This window comes from Hippoglossus stenolepis, chromosome 20 (genome assembly GCF_022539355.2).
Source record: "Hippoglossus stenolepis isolate QCI-W04-F060 chromosome 20, HSTE1.2, whole genome shotgun sequence".
Lineage (NCBI taxonomy): Eukaryota > Metazoa > Chordata > Actinopteri > Pleuronectiformes > Pleuronectidae > Hippoglossus > Hippoglossus stenolepis.
The window spans coordinates 9,243,460-9,271,386 of NC_061502.1; the positions used below are offsets into that span (position 1 = coordinate 9,243,460).

Sequence of the window (27,927 nt, forward strand, 5' to 3'; positions counted from 1 at the left end):
GAAGCTACAAAGGACAAGCAATGTAACAGGCTAGCAATGTAAGGCAGGAAATGACAAATGTGAGGCAGTTGAGAATATCAGGGTTATTCTCAGATGTATTATAAAAGAAAAACTCATACAACTAAAATTACAATAATTTCAGAAAAACACATCTCAACTCATTAACTCTGAGCTGAGTAAGAAAAAGAGAACAAAGACTTACTGCAGATGCTTTTAAGGGTTAAAGTATCAATAAACAATCAATAAATCAGTAAATATGGCTTTCAATTATTTTCAGTATATTATTCATTACTATTGCAGGTGGCAGTTGCAGTAAAATAAAAATGCAGTAGTTGTAGTGTTTGCACTTATCATATTCAACAGGTTGTTTTGGGGCATGTTTTACTGTATTTAAAAACTGACCAAACCATACAAGGTCCTTTTCAGAAATCTGGGCTGAAAATCCCAGAAATGGCATTTCAGCAACTTTCTTTCAGTGGCTCTCTGTACAAAGTAGATCCTGGGAAATTACTCATAATTCAGCAAATTGTGCATTGCGCTTGAAAGGGAAACACTTCATCTAAAATTTTGTCTCTATCCTTTTCACCCCCAGCATTCGCTTCAGCAGCTTCTTCCGTTAAAACATGTTTTTTTGCTTCGATGTATTTCACTCACTTTATCTCCCCCCCTCCTCTCCTCTCTTATCCGTCCTTCGTTTTCTCTCTCATGTCTCTCCTCTTTAAAAGTCCTCTATCACCCCCCCTGTAAATCCTCTTCCAAATTACGAATAAATGAAACAGAGGATTAGCGACACTGTGATCCTCTGCCTAATCCTTAAAGGGATGTCTTCATTAAGAGGATACCTTCATATCAACACTAATTACATCAAACTAAATGCAAGCAAGCAAAAAACTGAAGGACAAATACAGTGTTGTCAGTGTGTGTGTGTGTGTGTGTGTGTGTGTGTGTGTGTGTGTGTGTGTGTGTGTGTGTGTGTGATGGCTTAAATTCAAAGTACCCCCCCCTTAAATTCCTTTGTCATTGGCCGGACACAAGGAGACATTTTTCATACACTCTGTTCCAGAGCAAAAACAAATAACTGCTTGGAAAACAGCCTGGTCTGGGATGGCGATGAAAGGGATAAGAGATCTGTAATGATGTAGAGGCAACAAGATCAAGTACAAAAAGAATGCATGTGCACTTTTCACGTGCGTGCATGTGTGTGTGTGTCTGGCTGACATTTTATTATTTCATTTGGAGCCTTTTCAGCACGTCCCAGATCTCAGAAGAATGTCAATGGGACATGTTGGTCTTAACATTTGGTTTAAATCCAAATAAGGTTAAACAGGAATATACTTACACGTCTATTTATGGGTGGTGCATGTGAGCAGTTGAATTATACAGTACTTAATGTACAATATGTTATGTCACTTTGGAGAAGCACAGGCTTTACCCTTGTGGGGTTGTCCACTAACCAGAAGGTCATTGGTTCAATCCCAGTTTCCCCCATTCCGCATGCCGAAGTGTCCTTGGGCAAGATAATGAACCTTAACTTGCCCCTCACGGCTGAGTCGGTAGTGTCTCACCCTTTCACACACCCAGTCATACAGTGTCATACAAAGTGTCATACACTGTGTGACTCTGTGTGTGAAAGGGTGACTGGCAGAGGTGTACTGTAAAGCACTTTAAGTTGTCATCAAGACTAGAGAAGTAAAATATGGAAACCATTTTTGTTTTCAAGTTTTTAAATGACAGAACAGAAAATGTATGTTGAGCAGGTCAAGATCTTTCACGTATCCAATCAAATATCTCAACATTTACTAATGAATCAGAACAAAAGTTACTCACTTCAGATATGGAGCCGTTAAAGCTGTTCTCAGAACTGAACTCTGGAAAATGTCCAGAAAATTGGAACTGGACATTTTCCAGAGTTTGCCTTTCCCATATGAAGAGTGAGGCAAGAGATTGTTTGGATGAGATGCAACAGGAACATTGCCAGAACACTCAGGCAAGGACGTTGGCCCTCATCAGCAAAGGCTTGAGTGTTGTTGTCTCCTCAGGTTAAAATCTTTGTTGGCGTCCTCTACGTGTATGGCTCCTCTTTTTCATCGAGATATTCATATTCTTTCAGTTCAGTTCTTTTTCTTGAAATGTTCCTATTTTCTATCCACACATGGGCTCACTCATGGTGCATGCTCAAGCTGTCACCACCTTCTGTTTGGACTTTTCCCATGTTCCCGATTCCCACTTTACTGGGTCATCATCACGTCACAGTTTCAATGTGTCCACGACTTTGGTTGATTTGTTTTCCATGTAAATAACTGCAAAACCAATTTTCTGACGAGTCTGAGTCAGATTATTTGTGTCAGGATTCTTGCTTCGAAGTTGATTCTCCATTCAATAAACTAAAAAGCAAGCAAGCAGTGGTGGTTCTTGCTCATTTCGTTACATTATGAAGGACACTTTCTGACCAAAAAGAAAAGGGAAGCTGTGAGACGTGCGAGAGTATGCTTCCTCTTTTTAATCTGAAAAGAGCCAATACTCTAAAAGCATTTCAATCAGAGAAAAAAAAAATTAAAGTGTAATTTATTTTTACCTCGTTTTATTTGACCAACGTCACTGGCGAAAGGCTTTTTGTGAGACTGCGGTCGGGCTTTGTGTTTCAGAGTAAGTGAGACAAAAACAGGAGAGTGCATTGCATGAGCACAGATCATTTGAAATAAAACACACTCAGGTTATTTTGTTCGCTAAAAGCATAAATACTGTACGGCTCCACAGAGCTGCTCACGGGGGCTGTACAGACTCTTTGTTAAAATCCTATTGTAGCTGTAACCAGACATTATGGCTTCAATAACAAGTCGGGCAGTGAAGGCAACACTTTTTAAATATGTTGTCGAATTTGTAAAATGTGGTGCAATATGTAAAATGCCATGTAGGCGGGGGAGATGAAAGCACAGGAAGAAGAGGACTCAGAAATTGGATACGATTATAAAAGAGGGAGGATAAATGAAAGAGTAAAACTGAGAGGCAAGAACTAATCCTATTTTCCCCATCTTCCTCTTCTTCACCCTTTTTATCTCCGCTCTCTTTCATTGTAACCTCCTAAGCTCTGCTGCCAACCCTTCCTCACTCTCCCCCTGTCTCCCCCCTCTCTCTCGCTTTTGTCTGGGGTTAAATGACCCCACTCAGTACAAGAGCAGCGTCAGGGGGATGAGATAACCTTTCAGTGCATCCTTTTAATCTCCCTCGCTCACACATCCTCTCGTCCTCCCTCTCCTCTCCTCCATCCATCTATCCAGTCCCTGCCTGCCTGTGCGAGTGTGCGAATTTGCATACATGTGCCGAAGATTCAAATTTCAAACCTACTAATAGAGGAGGCTTCAATTAAAAGACCACCCCCCCTCTCGGAGACAAATTAATGTTTGTGAAAATCACACTTGTTTCCTTCGCCTCGTCTCCCCGTGTTCTCTCGTAGCTCCCGGACACACAGGTGCCTCAGCAAATTGCTTGTGTCAGAAAGGTATTTCCGTTATTGCGACCCTTGTAGGAGTTCATCATGTTTGTCTCCGGGCAGTGGAACAAGACACTAGACCACTCAGCTCCCTGGTGTGAGCCGGTGTCATGTGTGCTGGGCCTCTCTCCCCGACGGACACGCACACACAAATCCATGCACTACTTTCCTATCCTGCAATTGCTCCCCCCCCACACACACACATACTGCCACACCTTAATATGAATGCAATAGAAACCTGATTGACTGAATAACATCAAAAAGATTAAAAGCCTGAAGCCACACAGTGAGCCTGTGAAGCTGCAGAGCTGTTATTCACCAGAAAACTAGATCGTTGGATGGATGGAAAGTGAACCGCTGGCTCCGAACTTCTCAGATTCATACCACTAGAAGGGTAAAAAAGGTCAAAGTAAAAATAAGTAAAATCACCGTATATGAAGACGGACGACGTGACGGCTCCCCAAAAACCCTGCCTCCTCCCTGTTAGTGGATGGGACTAAAGTGTCAAAATATATGCCAAATAATTCTTTCTGGTTTCTGTCACTTTCTTATCACAATGATTTATATTCATGTTTCTGATTAGCTACTTAAAAATGGGGTGAAACCTGGTAGCTAAGACTGACTCGTGATTGGTCGAGTGAGTGTATCAGGACTTCGATTGGTCACTTTAAACGCTCCAGTCCCCAGCTCCATTCACGATCGCTACTGCGCAGACTCGGAATGCAAATGCTAACGGATGGCAACCCGACCAAAGTGTAGAGCCATTAGCATATCACAAAAAATCTATCGAAAATGGGAAATTCGTTCGTAATTACTGTATACTGGGTAAACTGAGAGACGTTTCTGGAGCCACACGAGTAATGCACCTGATAATAAAGAAAAGTGTGTAAACACTTTCTGTCCTGCATCACATCATCAACAGGCTTTAAGATATTTGTTTTTAATCAAATTCTTGTCTCTCAGTTCAGCCCATGTTGATCCGTTTAAGACAGCGGCTCAGCCATACCTCGGCTGTAATAATGTGTTTCTAAAGTTCACGGCTGGAATGTTATTAATGTTGATCTCCACCACGACGGTAATTAATGGCAGGATTTATCAGTGTCTACGACCTGGAGATTAACGGACAGAATCTGTGTTATGAAATTGTATCCTCATCTCTGCTGTGAGGGAAGAGTGTGTGTGTGCAGTGTGTTTAAATGATGCCACTCAAACTCACACACACACACACGCAGACACAGTGGTGGTGAGGGTCTGATAAGGACCCTTGCAGTGCTTGTGTTTGCGTGTGACTAAAGGGATGGTACTGGCCAATCTTACATAACAACCCTGTCGGCCCTGATGCTAAATCGTTGCCGTAGCAACAGAATTAGCCCCCCTCTGCCTCGGCTTGTGTTGGTCTCTCTCAGCCCCTCTCTCTCTCTATCTGCTTTATTATTCTCTGTCAGCACCTGTTCTCCTCTTGGTCCTCGCTCTCACTTACTTCTAATTCAATAGAAACAGGCTTCTGCATGCACGTATCACCTCTCCTTCGTTTCCTCCCCTCAAGTCTACTTCCTTGACTTTTACCTGGTTTTTTTACTCTTCACCCCCTCCTCTCTCATGCCTCACTCCCTCAGGTCTTTCGCATCACATTTCTCTCTCTCTCTCTCTCTCTCTCTCTCTCTCTCATCCGCCCACAAGGTCTCTCTACCACTTCTCCAATTCCCTGTCCTCTCCCTCTGTCTACTCTTCTCTTTCCCCATTCCTCATCTGTCTCATCCACGTCAATCCACCAAAAGATTAATTAACGGATTTCTGCCTCTTCTCCACTCCCTCTCCCCTCTGCCTCTGCCTCTGCCAATCTCTCCCTGACTGACAATGTGATAAATTAAATTAATAGGAGATCAAGTGCCAAATATTTTTCGGCCTGTTTTCCATTCCCTCCTTCTTCTTCTTCCTTCCTCTCCCTCTGTCTCACACTTCCACCCACAATGCCTGTTCCCTCACTACTCGTTTCCCTGCAGCTCCAATCTTTATCAACACACTTTCTCATTCGACCAAACGATCAATCCGGGACAGATCCATATATTACGGATAATTTACCTATTCTCTCCATTTTCCAGATTTCCATTCCTCTTTCCCTGATGCTCCGACCTGTCAATCTCGTGTCCCACCACCTGCAGGCTAATCACCATTTAATGTAATTTCTCATTATCTCCCTGTTCGTTGGTCTCTCTCATTCACGCTACCCAAGCATTAGCATTCATTGTCAGAATCCCAGAGTGACGATGTGAGAGAAACAGATTTCCTTCCTTGCTCTCACTCTCCCGTCACCTTCCTCTCTCTGCTTGTTGTCGTCTGGCTGCTCCTCAATGTTCTCGGACATTTTACCATTTCTCTGCTCACTTCTGCTATGTTCTGTGTTACGCTTGAAAACAAGAAATAACCAGAGTACGTGTTTATGATGTGTGAAATGTCAAGAAAGAACCCATTTGCATTCACTGGTGACTTTATTACAATCTAATGCCGTGCAGTGCAACAACTCTGGTGCATATTCTAACCCTATCTATACGATTATTATTATTATTAGGGTCATAAACTGTAGTGGTTCATCTCTAATTTTCCTCCCTGCTCACATTTGTAAAACAACTCTCATACAAATTATTATTTATCTATTGGTAGTGATTCCTAAGATGTCTTTATCAAACCCTCATGACAAGGAAATGTAATTGAGGCTTGATTTTTTACAGTTTAACCAAAAATCACAAGAAAATACAGATACAACAGAATATATAGAACTGTTTTTGCGTAAAATCCACAACTTTTCTGCATTTCTTTTTTTTGCAAAAGAAAAGTTTGCAGGCAAATTTGCCTCGCTCCTGCTCCAAACTGTTTGCCTGCACTCAGATATTCTGTCTCGGTTTCAGTTTGAGTTCCCTCTGCTCGTGCTGCTTCTGTGCTCTTACACTAGATCTGAGATGTGGGAATGAAAAAAGAACAAAGTAAGAGGAGTCTAAATTCAAGATCAAAGACTGAATGACTGTCTGCAGATTATTTAATCATGTAAAGAAGTGAATTCTTCGTTTCTCTCAAGCGAGAGAAGCGAGCCTCTGTCAATCTCTTACATAAAAAAAGAGGTATCCTATTACATGGCCTTCATCAGCAGCCAGGACGTAACAGCACCGACAAAACAACACAAGAGTAGCGTCTACTCTTCTGAGGAAGCTGCCTCAATTACGGTGGCTAACAACATCTGTAGAGAGAACATATGCCCATCTCTAAGTACTGAGAAAAAAAAATAATCATGTTGCTTGACAACAAGAGGAAAAGACACCAAACACATGCTGCAGTGTCCTGATGCAGAAGCAATTCAAGGCTTCATGATGTTACACAAAATTGTGAAGACACCACATGAAGACAACGGCAGCTGGGATTGGTGAGTGTGAGCAGTGGGGATGCTGCTACTCTCGCTTGTGGGCGCCTGAAATACTCGTCAGTTAAACTAATCATTAACATTTTATTAATGCAAAACACATTTTAACTGTTGCATCCAAGATGTTACACAGCTGTGCACCACTCTACAGGGCTGCAGCCCCAGCAGGGGGCCCTCTGTGCTGATGCCTTAATGTCGGCAACATTTTGCAGTAATTTGATTTAGAAAATGAATAAAAGGTTTCATGTTGGTTTTTGTCAAAAATAACCTGGCCTGTAACCACTGGACAGAAGAAATGCAGAACCACATTCAGCACAGACATGTGGATGTTTACCTGCAAGTACAGAGGGCTGCTGGTGCTATAATGTGCAAATGTTAGCCACACTCAGAAAATAAAGACCCTGAAAATATTGTTACACTCATATCAATAACAAAAAAAGATGTCTTATAAAGTATTTTTGCAGCGTATTGCGCTTCAAATCAAAGCCATTAGTCAAACTGATGCAAAAATGTTAAATTGTCACATATAGCATTTTACAATATATATTAACCCCCATTTCCACTGGTCTAACAAATCACTAACACTCAATAACATCTGGCTTTTGTCTGCGAAGGGAATGGATACAATTGGCACCCACTCCAAACAGACACCCGGGTGAATGCGAAAAATGTCTTCTCCTTTTTTTATTTTAGCTGTCTAGACGCCGGCGCTGCACTTTTTCTGCACAACATCATGATGCACATTGAAAAATGATAAATCCACCTGAGGTCCCTGAGGCGTTTACTGACAGCAGCTATACCACGGGTATTTGGAGTCCCTGAGGTTTGGTGTTTTTTCCCTCCGCAGCTCTTTTTTTTAAACGTGCATCAATACATCAATATCTGTGAATTCACACTCAGCAGAGTGTCTGTTAATGTAGGTAAATGTCACACATCTTGCATAATGCTGGAAGCACCGAATCTCATTAACAAAGTCCCGGTAACTATGGCGATGAATGTATTCTCGGCGACCCCGAATGTAACTTTACTAAAAAGGCCAAGAGGTTGCTATGACAACTAGAAGGAAAACAAGAAACGGGAGAGAGAGAGAGAAAGTTGGAGCTGCTTTCTTGAAACCAGCACGCGCACACACACACACACACACACACACACACACACACACACACACACACAACACACACACACACACACAAACCACCATTCATCACAACCCTCTACACCAGGTCCATCCCCAACATGAAACAACCTGCAGAATGAAAGGGGGAGTTTTCCTCTGGTGGAAACCTCTTCATTTCTAAGTCATCTCTCACAATCTCTTCATCACTGATGTTTTCCACTGAGCATTAAAGCCCTGCAACACGTAACTTGACCTGTGTGCTCTGTGGAGGCCGTACCTCACCGGTCTCTTTCTGTATGGATGTACAGACAGTGCAGGAGCCTGTGTATTCCCCCGCGGTCCGTCTGCGCCTGAACATCTGACAGCCTCCTGCCGACTTTGTGAGCTAATTAGAAGATAAAGTAGTGAGAGCAGCGTCTCCCCTTATCTTTAAATAACGGACTGTGATGGAGAAAGGTATTAGAAGTTAGAAACATGGACTCACTGTCTGTGGCGCATACTAATCAGCACTATGTACTGCTGATACCTTGGGCAGCTCAAGTATGAATTCAAATACATTCGATGGATTCAAACAACTGAAGAGAACAAAATATTTTAAAATGTCTTCACACAAACCAGGTACAGACCTAAACCCAGGGGGCTCCTCTGATGAAAACAGATGATCTTCAGCTCAGAGATGTAAATGAATTAGGATAAGTGAGTTTAGAAAAGGGATGCTTGGATCTATATTAATTAATTCTGTTTCAAATTAAAAGGATTGATACATGGACTAAAGAGAGGTCACTTAGGTAAAATGTCACGAGTGTGTAGAACAGTGGTTTTCCTGAAAATCATGATACCTCTGTGTTAACATGGTGAAAATATTTCTAATACATGTCTAATATCTTTCTCTTGTGTTTGGCTGTAGAGAAAGACGCACGTGGGGGGGTCCCTGAGGGTCCGTGGCTGAGAAAACTGATGGAGAATATGTTAATATTTCATATATAGCCTTGTGTTTTTTTCTACTGCATCTATTTAACTGTGTGTATACCTTATGTTGACAGATATAATGGATGGATGCATGGATGTGGGTATTACCTCCGCCAATAAGGAGGTTATGTTTTCATCTGTTTGTTTCTGAGTTAGCAGGATTGCCCAAAAACTACTGGATGGATTCCCAGGAAACTAGGAGGAGGATGTGGTACGAGTCAGGAAGGAACCCATTCAGTTTTGGTGTGGATCCAGATCAGGGGGCAGGTTCAGGAAATTCATATGGTATATGCACTATATACTGTGGGCCATTCATTTAATCATCAGTAATTAATCCAACAAAATAGATGAAAATACCCAGTTTTATTCCCCAGAGCCCAAAGTGACATTTTCCGACAAACGGGCACATGAGAGAGAGAGAAAAGCAGCTTACATTTAAGAAGCAGGGAGCGATGACTGTTTTGCATTTTTTGATCTAAAAATGGCTGAAATTATGAATCACCTCTCAAAGCACTTGCAATTATTTTTGCGTTGATCCATTAATCGCTGAATCACCTCATAGAGTAATCAAACAGACGGAGGAAAAGACAAATAGACCGACTTCTAACGGCACTCCTGTCATTTTCAGACACACTGTCCTCCTACCGTCTCTCGATAGAGGGTGAACAACGACTGCTCTATTTACTGAAACAACAGCCAGAGGCATGAAAGTCATTACTCAAGCTGCTTAACACGGAACTTATTTGCACTTTAAAGCTGAAATCTGAAGCTCCCCCTGCAGCGCATTGTCACCCTCTGCATAGTAATTACAGGAGCCTGGAGTTTGAGAAAGGAAAGTGAAGCATTTTGTGATTTCCATCTTCTAAAACTGGCTTTTCATCAGGAACAGAGAGTCCAAGGGAAAGAAGGCTGGTTTGGAAATGTTCTGCTTTGTCCTCACGTGATAAGGAAGAGATTCTGAAGAGATAACACTCCTGCAAGGTTTCTCACATGATTAAACAGCATCTTAAAGCATATAATACAGATTCTGTTTATTTGCTGTTTTGGAAGCAAGAAACAGGAAATGCTCATCTTCAGACACAGGGAATAAGTGAAATAACAGTGATGTGACAGGGTTACAAACTGTGTTCTCTTATGACAGTATAAATGAATATAAAGGACCTTTCTCTTCACTGCAAGAGCACTTTTTTTCTGCTTCCTACCAATTTGATTGCTGCAGAAATATCAGACCGAGTCAGGAGAGAGTTGAGTTGGTTTCATCACTCTGGATCCGTTATCACAGATATACACACAACCAACCACCCACACATCAGACGGCACACACACACACACTAACACTCACACTCACACACACAACACTTATGAAAGCGAATGCTGCCTCGTAACTGTAACGGCAGACAGACAGAAAGATGAGGCAGAATTTCAGATTCAGGCAACAAAAACACAAGCTGCTGGAAAGAAAATATACTGGAGGCTGAAATCAAAACACGATGGAGGTAAAAACCCAACACAAGACCCAGAGTGCTGAGAGGAAAGGTCTTCGCATACTAGACATGTTTTTTATTATTATTTTCTTTTGGACAACGGTCGATTTTTCCAAGGTTTCATTTAGAATGTGTGTTGTTGACAGCCTCACATTATGAAGTTATTCAATCTATTTAAATGTATTTGTCTTTAGCCATTGCTCACAGTTATTTGTCTGTATGAGGATATGACGTAGACAGACTCCTGTCAACGAAAATGAATGACTGCTCACAAACAACCTGGACCTTTTAAAAACTACGATCTTGGAGCCAGCTTTTGCAGCAGTTCTTCAAAGTGTCTGACGGACATCTTGAAATATGCCCTGAAGCGGCGCTGGTTCAGTTTAAGCTCCTGAACTCAAGCTCTGAAAAGTGTTCCTCTCTTGGTGAATGCACCGATGTATTTCATCTTTTTTTTGCTTTTCATTGAGCAAAAACACCATCAGTTCATCATCGATTGGTGTTGATTTCATCTTTCTTTTCCCGAGTTATTTTCATCCTTATAATTTAGTCGCTACATCGCATCACGCTCGGTGTGAATACTGTAGATATGTTGTAATTTATTTAATAGCTATTTCCTGTCATTGATCCACATTTCCGTTGATGGTCAAATGCCATAAAATACTGAGAACCATCACTATCCCCACGATGCTGATGTGGTCCCTCTCACCCCCTGATGCAGCAGCTTCAGTGCTGTGAAGGTTTCTCAGGAAATACTTTAGACACATATTCTCCAGATGGTCATTTTCTGTAATTCTTACGATTTTCCATAGAGGTCATAGAGAAAATGAGAGCCAACTGACCGAAGGGGCTCACAGAGCTGCTGGGGCTGTGCGGATATTTTGTTCTCGTTCATATCAGACTGGAGGAAGCTTGCAAAATGATCCCAAATTCTTTCCGGGTGCCAGGGGGAGCAGGCTAATCTGATCTGGAGGAAACATTTAGCCATTAGAGTTTTGGCTGCGCAGAGATTTTCCAACAGATTTTAAATCTCACTTCCTCTCTCCACAAGAGCCACGTCCACGTCATGCGTAATACACAGTGAGATATTGTTTGTCTCCGTTGCTTCTCTGGTTTATTGTCTCACGGTACTGATGTAATTACATGTGCTTCTTTGGAATTTATAAAGAAATGATGAACTCTGAACTGTTGACTTCAAAGAGGCTTCTGTCTTTCTCTCACAAGTCTCCACCAACAGCATAAAATCCATCTAGTGATCAATAAGAGAGTGGACACACACACACACACACACACACACACACACACACACACACACACACACACACACACACACACACACACACACACACACACACACACACACACACACACACACACACACGAGAATACTGAACCTCGCTAATTATTTCTGTGAACATGAAACAGAACATAACACACACACACACACACACACACACACACACACACACACACACACACACACACACACACACACACACACACACACACACACACACACACACACACACAGAGGGGTGTGTGCATGAACTCCCCACAGACGGCATCACTGTGCCCCAGTCAATCAATCAGAAAAACAGGCACTCAGGCACATGAACACACAAAAAGACCCAAAACGAACACACACACTTCTTCCCAAATAAGCCCATTATCTCCTGATCAATTGGACAAACAACAAAGCTAATCAATTCCAGTGATCTTGTTGACAGCATCACTCAATTAGCGAGCGCTTCCCACCAACCGGAGCCAAATTACGTCTGTGATTTTATCACCTAAAGCCGTCTTTTTTTCCTCCCGTGAGAAAACACGGCTGGTGCGTCTAAATGAGTCTCCACCTGACAAGAGCACAGATGTTGAGATCTGAGTAAGCAAGAGACGAACTGCACAGGAGACACAGATACTTCCTACTCTGCCAATTAAGTACAAACGTGTTGGCTGCAAAAGAATAACAACAACAGCCTCCCGATGATGCTGTGTTGATGATGTCCAACAGCGAAGCCAGAGCAAAGATGACCTGCCTTTGGTTTAAAGCTTGTTAGGATCAAGCATCTGGTTTGACTGGTAGCTGCTGTGGCAGCATCTGGAGACACTATGAGCTTCATTCAGATGAAGGATCAAATTCGTCTTCTCAGACCATTGTTGTCAGTTTTGTTCCACAAAAACTACGAAATAGATTTCCATGAAACTTGGTGGAAGGATGGGACAAGGGCCAAGACAGAACCCATTAAGTGTTGGCACAGAATTCATCTCTTTCTTTGACATTGTGTTTTTTGACATTCAACCAATTTCCCAGGGGCTAATTCTCAGATCTTGATGAAAACAAATCTATGGGTGTGGGCAGCTTCGGGCAGCTTGATTCAATTTGAAGCAGGGCTACTCAAAGTTAATTCAAAGTTATTATTAAATACCTACAGCAAAAACAAAATGACCTTTTTCAGGTCTCTCTATCACTGCTTTTATAAATGCAGCCGATGACTAAGTAATAAAAACACATTTTGTACAACATTCTCGACCCTTTAGTTTGCACATTTTGAAAGAAGCCACTTTATGAACCAAAATTCAAACAAAAAACAGAAGAGTTGGGATAAAAATAAACCCAAAACCGAATTTGACATCAGTGTTCATAAACTGCCCTGAGGTAAAAGCTCCATTCTTATATAAACATTAGAATAATTGGCCAAGTATAATGAGAAAAGGATTACTCATACATCCATGAGCAGTTTCTGCAGTTAGGCTCATCTCCCCATGTTTGTCATCGTTTTGGTTTTCTGCCCCACTATTCTCATTATTTTGGCCACATAGCAGGCAGCTGTTTATAATAGAAAGGCTCTGAAACCCATTGTTTTAATAGCTCTACTAAACAAATTAAAGACTAACTAGTGAACATTAAGCGAGTAAAGACACAGACATTTCCCTCTGGTGCTGTTGAAGACCAAACACTGTTAATAATGAGAGTGTGTATCTGATTAAGTTAACAAGTCGGTCAGAAACTCGGATGTAAATGTTGCTTCATATCTGCTGGACTGAAATAATCAACCAGTACCTCAGATCTGCACGCATTACAAAAATATTGCAATCCAGCTGCAGAGTCATGATTTTATCGAACTAAAAACATGGTTGTGTGTCCTTCCAACAGGGGCCACACTACACACTGTGGATTTCAGCATCGATACTTCACTTTGTAGTCATTCTCCAATTAGTCGTAACAACACATTCAGGGTTATCAGTTCCTTTTTGACCTGATCAGCACCGCCAGTGATCAAACGCAGACAGAGACAGAAGAGAGAGAGAAAGAGAAAAGACGGAGGGAGATAAGACAAAGTAGAAACCAGCTGAATAAAAGACAGTGTGTGTGTCTGTGTGTGTGTGTTTTGTGACACAGTGAGGACACAGGTCTAAGGTTCAACAGTCGTAACATTACTGGAGCCCCAAAGTACACACTCGCAGGATGAAAAGGTATTACCACATTTTCATGTTTTAAATACCTTGAAACCTGCAGTAAACCCTCACACACTACACTCTATATCTCGGTGTGACACATAGTAGACACGCACACACACACACACACACACACACACACACACACACACACACACGCATGCACACACAGGCCAGTGTAGCTAATCTTCTTAGTAATCACAAGGTTTGACTGTTGGAACAGAACAAAGTTCACATCGTCAACAACAACTAAGGTGGTCCGTCAACCAATAAGAGAGAGCGACAGAGAGAGAAAACACAAAGAGAAAGATAGAAGAAGAAAGACAGAGAGGTCATAACGAGTTCTTTTCTCTCGGAGGAATTGTTCTTTGGATTATTTCCCTGCGCTCTGCGTCGACACGTCATGTGATTGAACCCGAAACTAAATGTTAGTTTAATAGTTTATGTGACGGCCATCGCCAAAGCGTCACCTTTGACTGCTGCTTCAATCCAAAAGACAATCTAGCATCTAGGAGGACAACTGCTGGGGCGACGATGCAAGTAGCTCACTGAGGACATCCGGCAACCGTCTCCACATATGTTCATTCATATCTGCATTTAAGGGAACCTGGAAACTGTGAGTAGACATTTTGGAATATCTCCATGTACATGTGATCTCTGACACATCAAGGCTGAACTTCTGGTTGCACATTGTTGTCCAACTTTTCTGCAAATGCAAGTATTTTCTCAGCTTTTGGCCTCGGTGGCTTGTAACCTCACCGACTGTTTTAATCCTGTTATAATGTTATTCTTATTTTGTTTTTACTCTTTTGCTATGTGTAACATTTTTGTTCTTATATTTGTGCCCTAATATTGTTTAATCCTGTTTTTAATTGTTTTAACTTGTGAAACACCTTGTAACTGTTTTTTGAAAAGTGCTATTTAGATGTTTAGAAGTTTTTTGTATAAATATTATTATATACTTATTATTATACTTGCTAGTGTTCAAAATATATACATTTATTGGTGATGCAGTGTGGTGGGTCTTTAAAGATCCAGTGTGTAAGATTTAGGTCAAAGGGATCTATCGGCAGAAATTGAATATAAAAAAATCTAACACACATTATCTGTGTCATGAAGTTCTGTGTTTTTTATCGACTGGCTACAGGATCCAGGATGAGCCAATGTGAACACGATAACATGTTTCTTTAGAATTTTTTATAAATAAAACAGGCCACCTCTCTTCTTGCTGCCATCACAATTAGATTCCCCTGAAGAGTAACAGCCAATCTATTGCAATTAAATTATTTTTCCTTCGTCTATTGAAATCACATCAATTATTGAGCATACTTTAGAACAATGTGAAAAACACTGTGCTTATTAGTAAAACATGAGCTGCATATACATTTACCCAGTCGACCCTTGACTTAAAAGCCTGGAAATCTCAATCCTTTGGTGGTTCTCAAAGAAATAACGGACATTTGCCGTATGTGTTTGGTAATATTTTCACAGTATTCTCAAAAGACTTTGTTTTTTAATGAGCTACCTCTTGCTCCATAGCCCCTTTTTACAAAGAGATCCATCTTTACTGCCATTAACACGACCCTTCATTCCACACCGAACCAAACAAGCTTCAATAATACTTTCACAAAGGAATCACTGAGAAACATCAGTCATTGACTTGAGAATCACTGAATCAATGCTGTTATCTGATCACGTGTCAGGTGTCTCTGTATCACACCCCTCCTGACTTCCTCCTGCTTTCTCCCATGCAGGAGCAGCATGGAGGTGCTGAGTGGCCCCTGGGCTAATCTGGCCCTGCTCCTGCGACAGACCCTCATGCACACAGACAGAGGGACAGGCAGCTTTGTTCCTCTGTGGCTCTTCGGCCTGATGCTGTTCCTGTCCGTCTCTCTGCTGCTGCTGCAGCTGATTATCTATCTCAGCTGGAAACTCAGGCAGGGTACGCAACGTTATTAACTTTTCATGTCCAGCCCATGTCCAGACAACTTGCTATGTTATATTTACTATGCGGCCGTGTAGCTGAGTGGATGCATTGCGGAGGAGTCACTCTGCAGGGCTGCACGCACCATAAATACTAAATACACACACTCAGCCCAACATCCTAACGATTTCTGCATCAAAACGTAGCACTTTATAATCTGTACTACAAAGGGGGGGGGGGACAAGCACAGACAACCAACTGTGTCTCGTCAGCTCATGTTGTTCCCAAATAGAAAGAAATGTCTACGGGCTTTGAAACTAAGGTTCACTCTAAATAATGAAAAACATCCAAAATAGACTAAAAAATAAATAAAAAAAGAAGTTGGCAAAATGATATTTGACGTCTAAGTGTTTGTGTGTGCGAGTGTGACAGTGTGTGTTGGGGAGGGCTACAGCAGCTACTGCATGGAAAACCTGGAAACAAGGATTTTTTTTGCATCTCTCTCTCTGTGTGTTTGTGTGTGTTGTGTGTGTGTGTGTGTGTGTGTGTGTGTGTGTGTGTGTGCTCTTGAAGCTCACCCCTTTGCTCTTTACGTTGACATCAAATCCTGAAAAGGTCACGGCTCCCCTTATATCAACTGCTCCCTCTCTCCCTGCATATGTGAAAATGAAAATCTCTCTAGACTTTATTTAGCGAAGTTCCCATTTAGGATTAGAAACATAACAATAAATAACATAATATATAACAAATCACAGCCATGGTTTGTTCTCAAATCTGTTGTGTGTTCACCTCAAAGGTCTGTTCATGGTGATTATGATTGTGTCACCATCAAGTCCAGTTGGCTCTTTAAATCCAAACTAAACATGTCTGGTGATTTTCATTTTAACTGTTGATACATCCAATTACGAATAGATCCCACTAATAACAAGGGATTATATGTACTATGTCTGAAATAGCTCATTCCCTTTTGCCACAAACCACCATTGTCGTCCAAACACTCCTAAAAACAGACACTGTGGCTGTTCGGTCATTTGTTCCCTCATTACCACAAACACCAGTTTATTTTCAGTCAGTCCCACACACTGACAGAAATAGAAGAAAAGACCAAATGTGCACTAATCAACATCTGAAAGAAATCACCAGCACATGATCCTGTCTGCTGAGAACTACAGTGTTTGACTGTCTTAGTAAATTACTTAACATTGTTTTTGAAGATTTGTGACTCCAGCCAAATTAATGAGCCCGAGGGGGAGTCTTAAAGTGTGTGTGTGTGTGTGTGTGGGCATCATCTGCTGTTTCTGAGGCCAATTACAATCAGTTACAGCTAATCTCACACCTGCAGTTCAGTTTGTCAGTGGTAAACTAAACACAAACACACTGTGCATCATAGTAATGCTCCTGACAGCACCTGTCCTCCAGTCATTTAACAACTAGTACACTCGAGCTGAAGATGCATCTTCTGTGGCCGACTGCTGTGTATGTACGAGTGCGCTGCATATGAACAGATATCAGGAGCTTAAAGTGTCCTCTGAACAACCTTGAGATCAAGGCAGGAGGATGGTGTGGGAGTCGGTGAAGAGCTGCTGGGCTTTTCAGAACTAGTGTCCCAACAGAGATAATGTCCCATTTACAAGCTCTAAATTCACTGAGTGACAATGATCATCTGAAACATTAATTACTTAAAAGTTCAGTGTGTAAGATCTAGGTGAATTTGATCTATTGCATATACAATTATCCTGGGAGGTTTCTACTAGTGTGTTTCATCTAAATTGTACAAATTGTTTTCTTGACCCTAGAATTGGCCCTTTATATTTAAATAATTTATATTTACATTGGGAGCGGGTCATCTCTATGGAAGTCACCATGGTTTTTTTTACAGTAGCCCACACTGGACAAACTAAACACCTTTGGGTTTTTTATGACAACTGAAGCTACCACAAGTTCTCTTTCATGTTTGGAAGGGGAGGGTGAAGTGAGGGGTATTCAGCTGCAACATGCAGCTTCACCACTAGATGTCACTAAATCCTACACACTGCACCTTTAAAACTGTGCAACTTGTTGCTGAAGAGATGAAACACACTGTATCACTTCAGGCACTTATATATTTCCATGCTGCCTTTATTCCCACAGCTAGACCACCTGAATAACCCACAGAAAAATAAAATAAAAAACTTTGGTAACATGTGTATGACTGTCACTGAGCTACTCCACATGTGGTTTGTACTTAATGTTTTCTCACTCCTACTCTTTCCTCTTTCTCTCCTCCCCTCAGTTGAGGACGATCAGTCGGGATTTCCGCAGAACAGAAGCGCCCTCCACAGGCAGATGTACAGAACTACAAACCTGAGGAACAGGAGCGCCGGCTCCCACTCTCACACCTGACCGGACAGACTCTTTTAGAGATATGGACCCATCACTACATTTCAGTAATAAAACTGACTGAACTGCCTGGAACAGTATGGACGCTGAAGCTTGTTTGGATGTCAGATGATGTGTGGAAATGTCTTGAAACACTCAGGGAAATCTGTGTTTGAGTAAATGTGTTTATAATTTTCCATCTCATTTGAACTTGGGAAAACAACTTCATCAGCTATTTTTGTCACACCAAACTCACTGTTCTGGATCGAAAGCTCAAACTTACAAGTTTTAAATCACATTAACCAATGAAAAGAGTGAACGAGGGAGGACCAATGAGAGTATAACAATCCTTTATTCAAACAGTGTTACACGGGGGAGGAGTGGCTGTGTGGGGAGACACAAGACAGTTAAGCTGCTAGATAGAAAAAACCCTACCAGTGATCATTGGTTGTGCTACGAGAGAGCAAGGAGGGAGCGGGTTGCTTTTTCCAAAATTTGTTTCTTTATAAAGTTTTGTTGAAAGTGAGTTTTTTTTAACTTTGTTAAAAATACAAAATGATGCTGGTTTTAACGGACTTTAAATGATCTCATTTGTCCAAACTGTTCAATAAAGCCTGAGATTGAATGTTAAGAATAGAAGCCAATTGTGAAACGTGTGTTTCGTCTGACCACACGGCGCGCTCCATGATGGTGAGATCCCTGACAGTTAAAAAAATCAGCTGGCGTAGAATCATCTGTTTCTTATCCATGAGTTCCATTATGGAGTTGCCGTGGTAACCACTGTCTGATGCAGCCTTTTTTTCTTGCATTAAAATTACTCATGCATTTGTCAGGCCTTTCTTTTTTATTTATTGTGTTCATCTCATGAGAAAGCACTAAAAAACATTTTAGAAAAAACAACCTCGCTGCCCCACAGCTCCGGACAGACGAGAGCCCAGACGCCCGAGAAGAGGCTCAGTCTGTGGCTAAAAGCAAAATAAAAAAAAGAACAGGAAATGGTGGCAGAAAATTTGATTTGTAATGGTGCTCCTTCAGTGATCCCAATAAAACACACTGTGACAATCTCATAAATATTCAACAGGGGGGGGTTACAACAAATCCCGCCTTTCAACATCTAGATCAGTTTCACAGAAAAAAAGAAAAATGCTGAGAAAAAGCTACGAATGTTTAAACAGTGAAAGCTCACAAAGCTGCCCAGCGTTACACACGTTTATTTCTTCTTCTGCTGCTTTGTCTCATTGCAAGAGGGCTCCAGATTAAAGGTTTCGCCCTCATGCGGAATGTCATTGAACTGCAAAGCAGAGGTCAGACTGGTGTTTCCCGGCCTAGACCGTCTTCACCGCTCCGCCATCTGGATGAAGTTTGAAAGGTTTTCAAATTGAGAGGTACGTGCTACTTCAAATGTCAATATTTCTTCATTTAAAAGGAGATCCTGATGAATCTAATGTAAAATGCCACTATATCCAGAATGGAGGGGTTCAGAGAAATCTAGGCGGGTCCAGGTGGAATGTTTTTGTAAATCTGTACCACTTCTTTGTTCACAATCGATTAGGTTTTGGCAGAATCCTTTCGCTGCTCACACAAACCCGGGTCGAACTGAACGCAGCAGACCAGGTTTCTCGGTCAAACCCATTTAATGCCACCAATATTTATAACACAGTCACATTTTTGTGGAATTCAGATGAACATGTGGGTGAAAAGGACACAGGAAATGAATAAAACATCATGAGATTCCATTCAGGGGGTTTCAAGAGCACTTCAACCCCTCTGGTGCACTCGTCCCTTTCAGCTGCGTTTTACTGTTGTGCTGTAACTGTTTCCGTGCGTATCTGTTTGTGCACTGGGAGATTCGGAGTGTTGTTTGTGTGGGAGACAAATGTAAGTCTTGAAATTGAAACATGTAAAAAATCACATTACCACAGCAGAATTATTTGGTTGCGGTGAAACAGTTACAACACAGCGAGCACCACGTCGAAAATAATCGTATATATATCTAGACTTGCTGTATGAGCCGAGATAATCTGATAACTACACACTCTCAAACCAATCGACACAGTGGCCTTCTATCTAAACTCGCTCAAAGGTAAAAACATGAAGATATGCGGATTCGAATTCCAGATCACGTTTTGCAGATTTTGTTGGTACGAAAAAAAAGAAGCTGGGAGTGAAATGAAGTGCAGAGTTAACGAACTGGTAGAAATTTCATTATTCTGGTTTGGGCACAGAAACTGGTTTTCAAGTTGTTCCTGCTGCGTGTCCTCATTTTGGTACCTCTGCTGGCTGTCGCACAAAACTCCTTTTGAATTATTTAAACGCGTGTTAAGCATCGTCCCAAGAATATTAAAACAGCTTTAACTCACTGCAGTGTTCAAATTATTTTTCACTCCCAAGTAGACGATGCGTGGACGCCACCTCTATCTCCCAATTTTCCCTCTGTTCACTGGTCCTCTCTCTCTCCCAATCAAGCGTCAGTTTACTGCTCCCTCGCTCCCCTGCGGCCCAGCAGGAATGGTCAGTGTCGTACAGTGGGCGGGCCCCAGGGAGAGCGTTTAGCTAATTAAAAGCTGGATTTCTGCTCCCATATAATAACCTTCATTTAGTTTTACTGTACAGAAAGTTGCATACACCGGCGTTTCAGTCAGTTCACTTTCGGTTCTAATTTCCTTTCAGTAAAAATTTATTATAAACGTCCAACGACCCAATTAAGATTCATTCACCTGCTGTAAATGTAAAAACGTCTCGATGAAAGTGAACTCACTCAGCCGCTGGTCGACACACAAGGAATGTGGATGAATAAGAACTATACTTACAGAACAAGAGACAGAATAAAAAAGAAAATTACTGGTTGATTGTTTTTTTACTGCGATATTTTACCTAACAGCTCCCTAGTTTCTGTAATTATTAGTAACAAAGGGTGATAATGTGACAGTTGATTTCTTTAATCTGACTCTGACCGTGAATGTGTTACAGTGAGTGATACAGTTTGTTTGTGTTATGTTTTGAACAAAAGTTTCAAACCAAGTTGTGTCTCCGTGTTTCTTGCAGTTGTAGTTGTAACTGTAAAATCTTAAGAACGGACTGAGTTACATTTTGTTACTCACCGATTAAAGCCGTGAGGGAGGGAGCTGTAAAATATCAAATAACCTTTTTTTTGGTTTAGGAATGCACCAAAAACACTTTAACTCTGCTGATACAGATTCCAAACACAGAACCTCAGTGTCAATTTACTTTTTAAGAAAATAAAAATTAAGAAAAAGATAAAAAACTGTCTCCATTCGACAGCTTCCTGTTTGTAGAAATAGCTAAAATTTGCTTTGAATCTTACAGCTTCGTTGAAGGTCACTGGTACTGGTGAAATATTCAGTACAATGATACAGTATTTTAGCTGTGTCTCACCAGAACTGGTTATCAGTGCATCCCTAAAAATCCTAGTTTTCGCAATATATGACAGACTCACTATCTTCTCTCTTTTTGTAAAACAAATCAGTTAAAGAAAAAAAACAGGCTCTATTAAAAAATAAAAACACGCTACAAATGTTAATCTAACAAAGTGGTTCGTTTTTGTTCCCCTCGGGAAGAGTGAAGAGATGATTTTTTTTCCTTTTACTTGGTTTTTGGAGTGAGGGATTTAGATGCACCACAGAAATGTTAGAAAAGACTGGTGACTTTCTCTCCATCCGTCTTTCTCTTCCTCGTGTTCTTCAGCTCCTCCTCGTCGGTCAGTCAAGGTCGGTCGTCGTCGTCGGGTGATGAAGGTCGTTCAACGTCAACAGAGGAAAACAGTCACGATGGGCCCTTCAGCTCTGGGAAAATAAAGAGTTGAAGGCAATCAGAGTCTGTGTTGTGACGACCGGCGCACACAAACATGGTCACGGCCTAAATGTAATATCTCCTTCTCTTCCTTGATTTCCTGTTTGATGATTGGCTGATGGGTTTAGCAGCTTCACGTGGGGTAGTTTCCGTTTCTTTAAAAAAAATGCTTTAGCAAATACACCTTTACTGGCACTTACACACTTGAATATCTCTAATATCACCTTCACCATTAATAATAATAATAATAACAATAATAATAATAATAATCAGCTACTATTATTATTATTACCTGAGTTCAGTCAATCCTCCTCCTCCGCCAGTTCAGTTTCTTTATGAACCACCACTCTGGTAACAGACATGTCAGGATGTTGCTCTTTGGCCTCCTTAATGGCCTGGGCCAGTGCCTGCAGTACCAAGAGGCAGCAACATGGTGGCAGCACCGAGCACAGCAAGCAGTGAGGGGGGAGGTGGAGGGGGGAGAGGAGATGATGGAGTTAAATGAAAAATTAACAAAAAGGAAGCATTACAAAAATAACAAATGCTGGATTCACAATTAGTGTGCGTCATTTTACTTCTGGGGTTTAACTGGGATGTAAATCGTATGAAGTAAAATGACTTCAGATGGAGCAGTGACATCAAGTGGAAAAAAAAAATCATTCCAACTTGATGAGACGCAAATCTGTTGGTCTTGTGTGAATCCAGTAAATAAGAACAGACATGCAACTTAAAACAGCGGATGAGGGATCATGCAGATCCAAACCTGGGCAAAAATAGATAAAATGTAATACCTTTTCAAATATTTGACATATTCTGATGGTGCTACATGAAACCTGGTACCTCAAACCTCTAGTTGTTCAGGTAACAAGATAAGGTAATCCCACAACGGGGAATAGAGTTTGTGGCATGAGTCAAAGTCTCATTAGTGAAATAAATATAAATCGATCATCACTTTCAAATATCTGAGAGGTGTAGAAATGTGTTTTATCACATCAAGAGACCGATATAACGACGAAGGCCAGAACAGTCTGTACGTATATGGACAATGTGACACTTTGTTTTGAGTGTTCACATTCGTATTAGGGGAACATGGATGACTAGAGGAACTTATCAGAATGTAAACATCCTCAAAAGCTGAAAGTCTGCACTTAGACCTCACGGTCACTGTTTCATATCAAATCCTCACGGAGCGTTGGGCTGCACTAACTCAGCTGTCATCTCCTCCATGTAGCTTTAGCATGTAGCAGTTTTATCACATCAGTAAATATTTGATTTCCTCACAGACAGAATATCAAATTAACCAAAAACAAGCAACAAAATGAGACACCGCAGCGAAAAAAGGTCACGACAGTTTTCTCGACGTATGGATGTGATGAAGGTGAAGAGACTGATGAAGCAGCCAATGAGTTATGACTTGCAGGAATCTCTCTGTTAAGTGGATAGCAAGCAACATGTTCAACATGTCACCAGATGTGCATTTGTTCCCTTCAGTCTAAGCAACCAGACAAGAACCTCTGTAAACCACATTAAAATAGACTGACTGCAGCCATCTTCCTTGTTTCCCTATCACCATTTTATTCTAAGAAAAGAAATCCCACATCGTAGCTGCAGAATCTGGAGGAGCAGCTGATTCCACACACACACACACACACACATCTGGACAGAATACAGGGACCCATAGACCAAGCTGCTGAAACAGCTGGGTGATCAGCTGTGTGACTGAGATCTGACCTGGTCGTGGTCGATGTCGCAGTCGCCAGTGATGACGATGCGTTTCTCAATCCTCGTCTCTGATAGGCCGCCCTTTAACGTCTGGAAGAAAAATGTACCGCAATGCTTTGATATATGACACAATGGATTCTTTAGGAACAGTCAAGGCCGACCTGGGTGCAGGTGAGACACAGCTGAGGCTCGAGCATTGACTTAACAGTCCAACAAGTCAGATCAGATTAAACAATTATCGGATGCGAGATCGGATGTGTGCACCACTGCTTAACCAATATAAATGAGGGCACAGAACACAAAGCATGAACACTGTATTAGGGTACCGTTACACAGCATGCACAGTTGCCATGGAGATCTATGATAGAGTATCATAAACATGATTTTAAAGTGAGTAAATGTCTTTGTAGCTGCTATTTGTCTGAACTCTTCCTGCCAGCCACCTAGTAAAATGTCAGTGAGCCCAAGTGAGAATATTATCCAGCAGGAAAATGTCAGACGCAAAGCTGAAAATAAATTCCAGAAAAATACAATGATGTCAACTTAGAAAGATGAAACGATTGGAGAGTGTTTAACGATAAGGACCAACACTGGTGTCTATATGCTGTAAACGAAAACACGTGATGTATAATTTATACGCCATGTCCTCCCCCCTGTGAGCTCTACCCAGACACCAGCCCTCGTCTGAGTGTTCTGGTCTACAACGATCTGTAATAATTAAATGTCATAATAAAATTTGTCCAACAGAAATGTGTGCGTCTGTAGTTGTGAGTACCTTGGTAATGTGTGTGGTTGTAGTAGTACACAGTGATTCAGAGGTGATAGTCTGAGCAGTCATCAACACTCCGGGCTCACCGTCGCCGTTTCCATCCAACTGATGACAGGGAGACAGAAAAGGAATAATCAGCTGTAGGTACACACCAGGAAATCCCTCCTACATCTTTGAGGAATGAATGATGGCGGCATGCACTGTTGCTAGAAAAGAAGCACTTTGGAACAATATCATTATTAAGCTTTAAAATATAATAAGGTCTAAATGATTCACACAAATACAACATGGACTCTGAATGCTAACACAAACACACACACAAAAATGAGAATAAAAAAAATAAAAGCTCCCTGTGGCTCGTAAGTGTGCACCTGTGCGGCTTCGTAAGTGATGGTCTTGGTTTCCGTATGTACGATGGGCACTTCTTTTGTAGCTATCTCAGTTTTCTGGGCTGCGAACGTGTCTGATATAGTCACCATTTCTGTCTTTACCACAGGTGGCTGGGGAGGGAGGAGAGAGAGACGTGAGGGGGGAGGAGAGAGGGTTAATATATTAGAGCTGAGACAGTTAGGGAAACAAACAAACATGTCTAGGTCTATGAATTTAGCTCGAAATGTGTATTTAATCATCATCAAATTAACTGTAGTTGTCAAATACATTAGAATTCATTGTTTTGAAAGAGAAGAGCCATGTACCAGTGGTACACAGCAGTAGATGTAGATGTAAAAACACAGCATATGCAAGTGAATGCAGCAAACGTCATGCAAGAAATCAAGAGCTCCCAAACTCGCACATTGAAACTCACAATACGACAACGTCTATTTAACGCCACCTAAGAGCAACAGCTACAACAGCAGCACAACTACATTAACACAAATCTTTGGTGTCGACATGCAGCTCGGAGGACGCCACGGCACGAACATGCATGAAACGTGAGCCGGCAACACAAACGACACTCGAGTGGTTGGCAAACAAGCCGGCAATTAAAATGTAAACAACATGCACGAGATGACATTCAAATGGGCGGGTTGGCATTTCCAAAGTGTTTGGCAATGACGATTCCCTACAATGCTGTTGCCGTGGTGACTGCGACAAGCCAATTAAAACGCCAACAGAGATAAGAGAAGCGTCACCGCCAAAGCACACGGAGGACACACACACACACATGCAAATGCAAACACACCAAAAAGGTGAAATACAGCATGCAGAAGAACATTTTACAATCTAAAAGCAACATGCATTTCCCCACTTAGGCCCCATTTACTTCACAACACTAAATTACAATGGAGAGTAGGAGGCGGTCACACGTCACACTGTGCACAGCAGGAGTGGACTAGACATGTTGGTAATGATATGAAAGATGATGATAGTAGTTGACAGAGACTTTAAAATATATGAATGTGGTGAAAATCAAAATAAAGACAAATTAATTATTTAGCGTGTGACATCTTGACACTGACCGTGGTGGTAAATTGTGTGTTTACGATTATCTTTTGTCTGAATTACTGGGATTGGACTGTGACTTCTAAAGAGGTTTCATTGTCACAGGACAAAGATGAGTGCGAGGATGTACATGGGGCTTAAATATTCACACAAGCAGGAAGGAAACCGGCACTGTGGAAAGCAGGAGGGAGGAAAAAGAAGTGGGTGTTTCTACAGTTGGCAGGAGAGGGTCAAGGCCCAGGGAAGCTCCAAAGCCGGCCCAGTGAAGACTTTACCTCAGAGCAACAAATAACCTGTGGCCGGTGTTCTGCTTCAACCAATGAGGCTTGTCCGTTCATTTTGGGCTCGTCATCCACCTCTGGGTGGGTGGCCAACCCGCTCACGGCCTCCTCAGTTGGGGTGAAGCCATTAGGAGCTTCGTCGGGTGTTGTCATCGGATCGTTGGTGCTTTCCTCTGTCTCCCGCTCACCTTCTTTCTCCTCTGCGTTCTTGTTCCCTGCCTCAGACTCCTCTACCACTCGGCTGGTTTCTTCTGCAGGCTGAAGGACTTCAGCTGGCGGGGAGGAAACTTCTGGAGTATCCTGCTCCGTTGTCTTGTCCTCCTGTTTGTCAACCTGCTCTTCCTCCTCTTCTTCTTCTTCTTTCTCCTCCAGTATTTGTGTATGAGAGATGGACACAGGGACATTTGGGTGGTACTCGGCTTCTTCCTCGCTCTCGCTTTCAGATGAAACACTCTCCTGCTTTGCCGCTTTAGCTTCCTGTGTCACCACTATTTTTTCCTCAACCTTCACTCCCTGATCTCTTGTTTCCTGGTCTGTGGTTGGGACAGCAGGAGAACTGGTTGTAACTGTGACAAATCCCGGTTTGGTTGCTTTGGAAACCTCTTCCACGACAACGGTTTCTTCGATTTCGACTTCGGCCGTCTATACACACACGCACATACACAAGCACGCATGTACACATAGTGCACAATCACACACGCACACAGATTGAGGTGCGCACACATACACAACAAACGCATGGAGACAAAAACAAAAAAACATAACATGATCATTGAACATAAAAAAAATAAGACACCGTAACTCAAAATAAATAAATACCAACGCAAAATCAGAAAGACGATGAAAATGTTCAACTGTGGACAAAAGGACGTGAAAATGCGAGAACATGTAGGAAAACAGATGAAAAGCCAAGGAATGGATGGCTGTAGGAAGAGGATGAGATCTGAAGCTGTAAGTGAAAAATGAATGAAGGCATGAAGAAAACGGTGGATCGATGGACGGCTGGATGGATTAATAGAAGAAAGTTAGGACCACCTTTGCAGGTTCTTTGGTATCAGAGATCGAACTATCAGCTGCGGTGGCTTCCACATCGGACACACTCACCTGCGAGACAGGGGGGGGTTACCATGACAATCATCAATCAAACAGCAGCAGTGACATCTTCAGTGTTAGCAGTTAGTTATAGGACGATGCTTATTGATCAGAGCGTGGGGGAAGGGGTCGACATGGTTATTTATTCTCCCTCTTTGTCTCTCATGCACAATCACGTTCATGTCCATACAGTGTCAGGTTCATTGCAGCAGGCGATAAAGAGCAGATGAGATAAAGAGCAGAAAGGAGAAAAATAAGATGGATTGAAGTGAATTTCCCATCGATGAACAGAAAAACTCATCTTCACTGATATAAAAGCAGTATTGAAGTCAGCAATGTGTTTGATTGGCAAAAAAAAAAAAATGTCATGCCGTAATAAATTTAGGTCAAAGTCCACACTTTACAGTGTCTTGTGAGCTATTTTTAAAGCTCATGTAAACACATTAAGTTTCCTAATGATGGAAACTGCTGCTTCAATACCTGCTGCTTTTAATTTTTTTCCCTGAAGATGCCGGTGAAGCAAAGATAAGAGCACAGAGCCGATCGTTACATTTACATTCAGTCCACACATTGGCCTTCACTGAACAAACACATGAAAAC

At 41.7% G+C, this 27,927-nt stretch overlaps 1 protein-coding gene and 1 long non-coding RNA gene across 21 annotated transcripts in view; one reads left to right on the forward strand and one right to left on the reverse strand.

The window, feature by feature from the left end:
• The first annotated feature begins 14,160 nt into the window (after positions 1 to 14,160).
• On the forward strand, positions 14,161 to 19,046 carry LOC118099189. Its single transcript, XR_004694252.2, has 3 exons — positions 14,161 to 14,544; positions 15,683 to 15,870; positions 18,125 to 19,046. It is a non-coding gene; the product is annotated as an uncharacterized LOC118099189 (long non-coding RNA).
• Positions 18,544 to 27,927, reverse strand: part of epb41l2 (erythrocyte membrane protein band 4.1 like 2) — a 51,066-nt gene continuing 41,682 nt past the window's right edge. For 14 of the 20 annotated variants that reach the window (XM_035143541.2, XM_035143538.2, XM_035143540.2 and 11 more), the window contains 7 exons: positions 27,271 to 27,339; positions 26,230 to 26,877; positions 24,883 to 25,011; positions 24,518 to 24,616; positions 23,752 to 23,832; positions 22,313 to 22,427; positions 18,544 to 22,013 (listed from right to left, as the gene is read on the reverse strand). In XM_035143541.2, coding sequence (XP_034999432.2) covers positions 22,323 to 22,427; positions 23,752 to 23,832; positions 24,518 to 24,616; positions 24,883 to 25,011; positions 26,230 to 26,877; positions 27,271 to 27,339 — 1,131 coding nt within the window. In that variant the 3' untranslated portion in view covers positions 18,544 to 22,013; positions 22,313 to 22,322. The remainder of the gene's footprint in view (positions 22,014 to 22,312; positions 22,428 to 23,751; positions 23,833 to 24,517; positions 24,617 to 24,882; positions 25,012 to 26,229; positions 26,878 to 27,270; positions 27,340 to 27,927) is intronic. The other 6 variants (XM_035143554.2, XM_035143553.2, XM_035143545.2 and 3 more) reach the window with 4 other exon arrangements.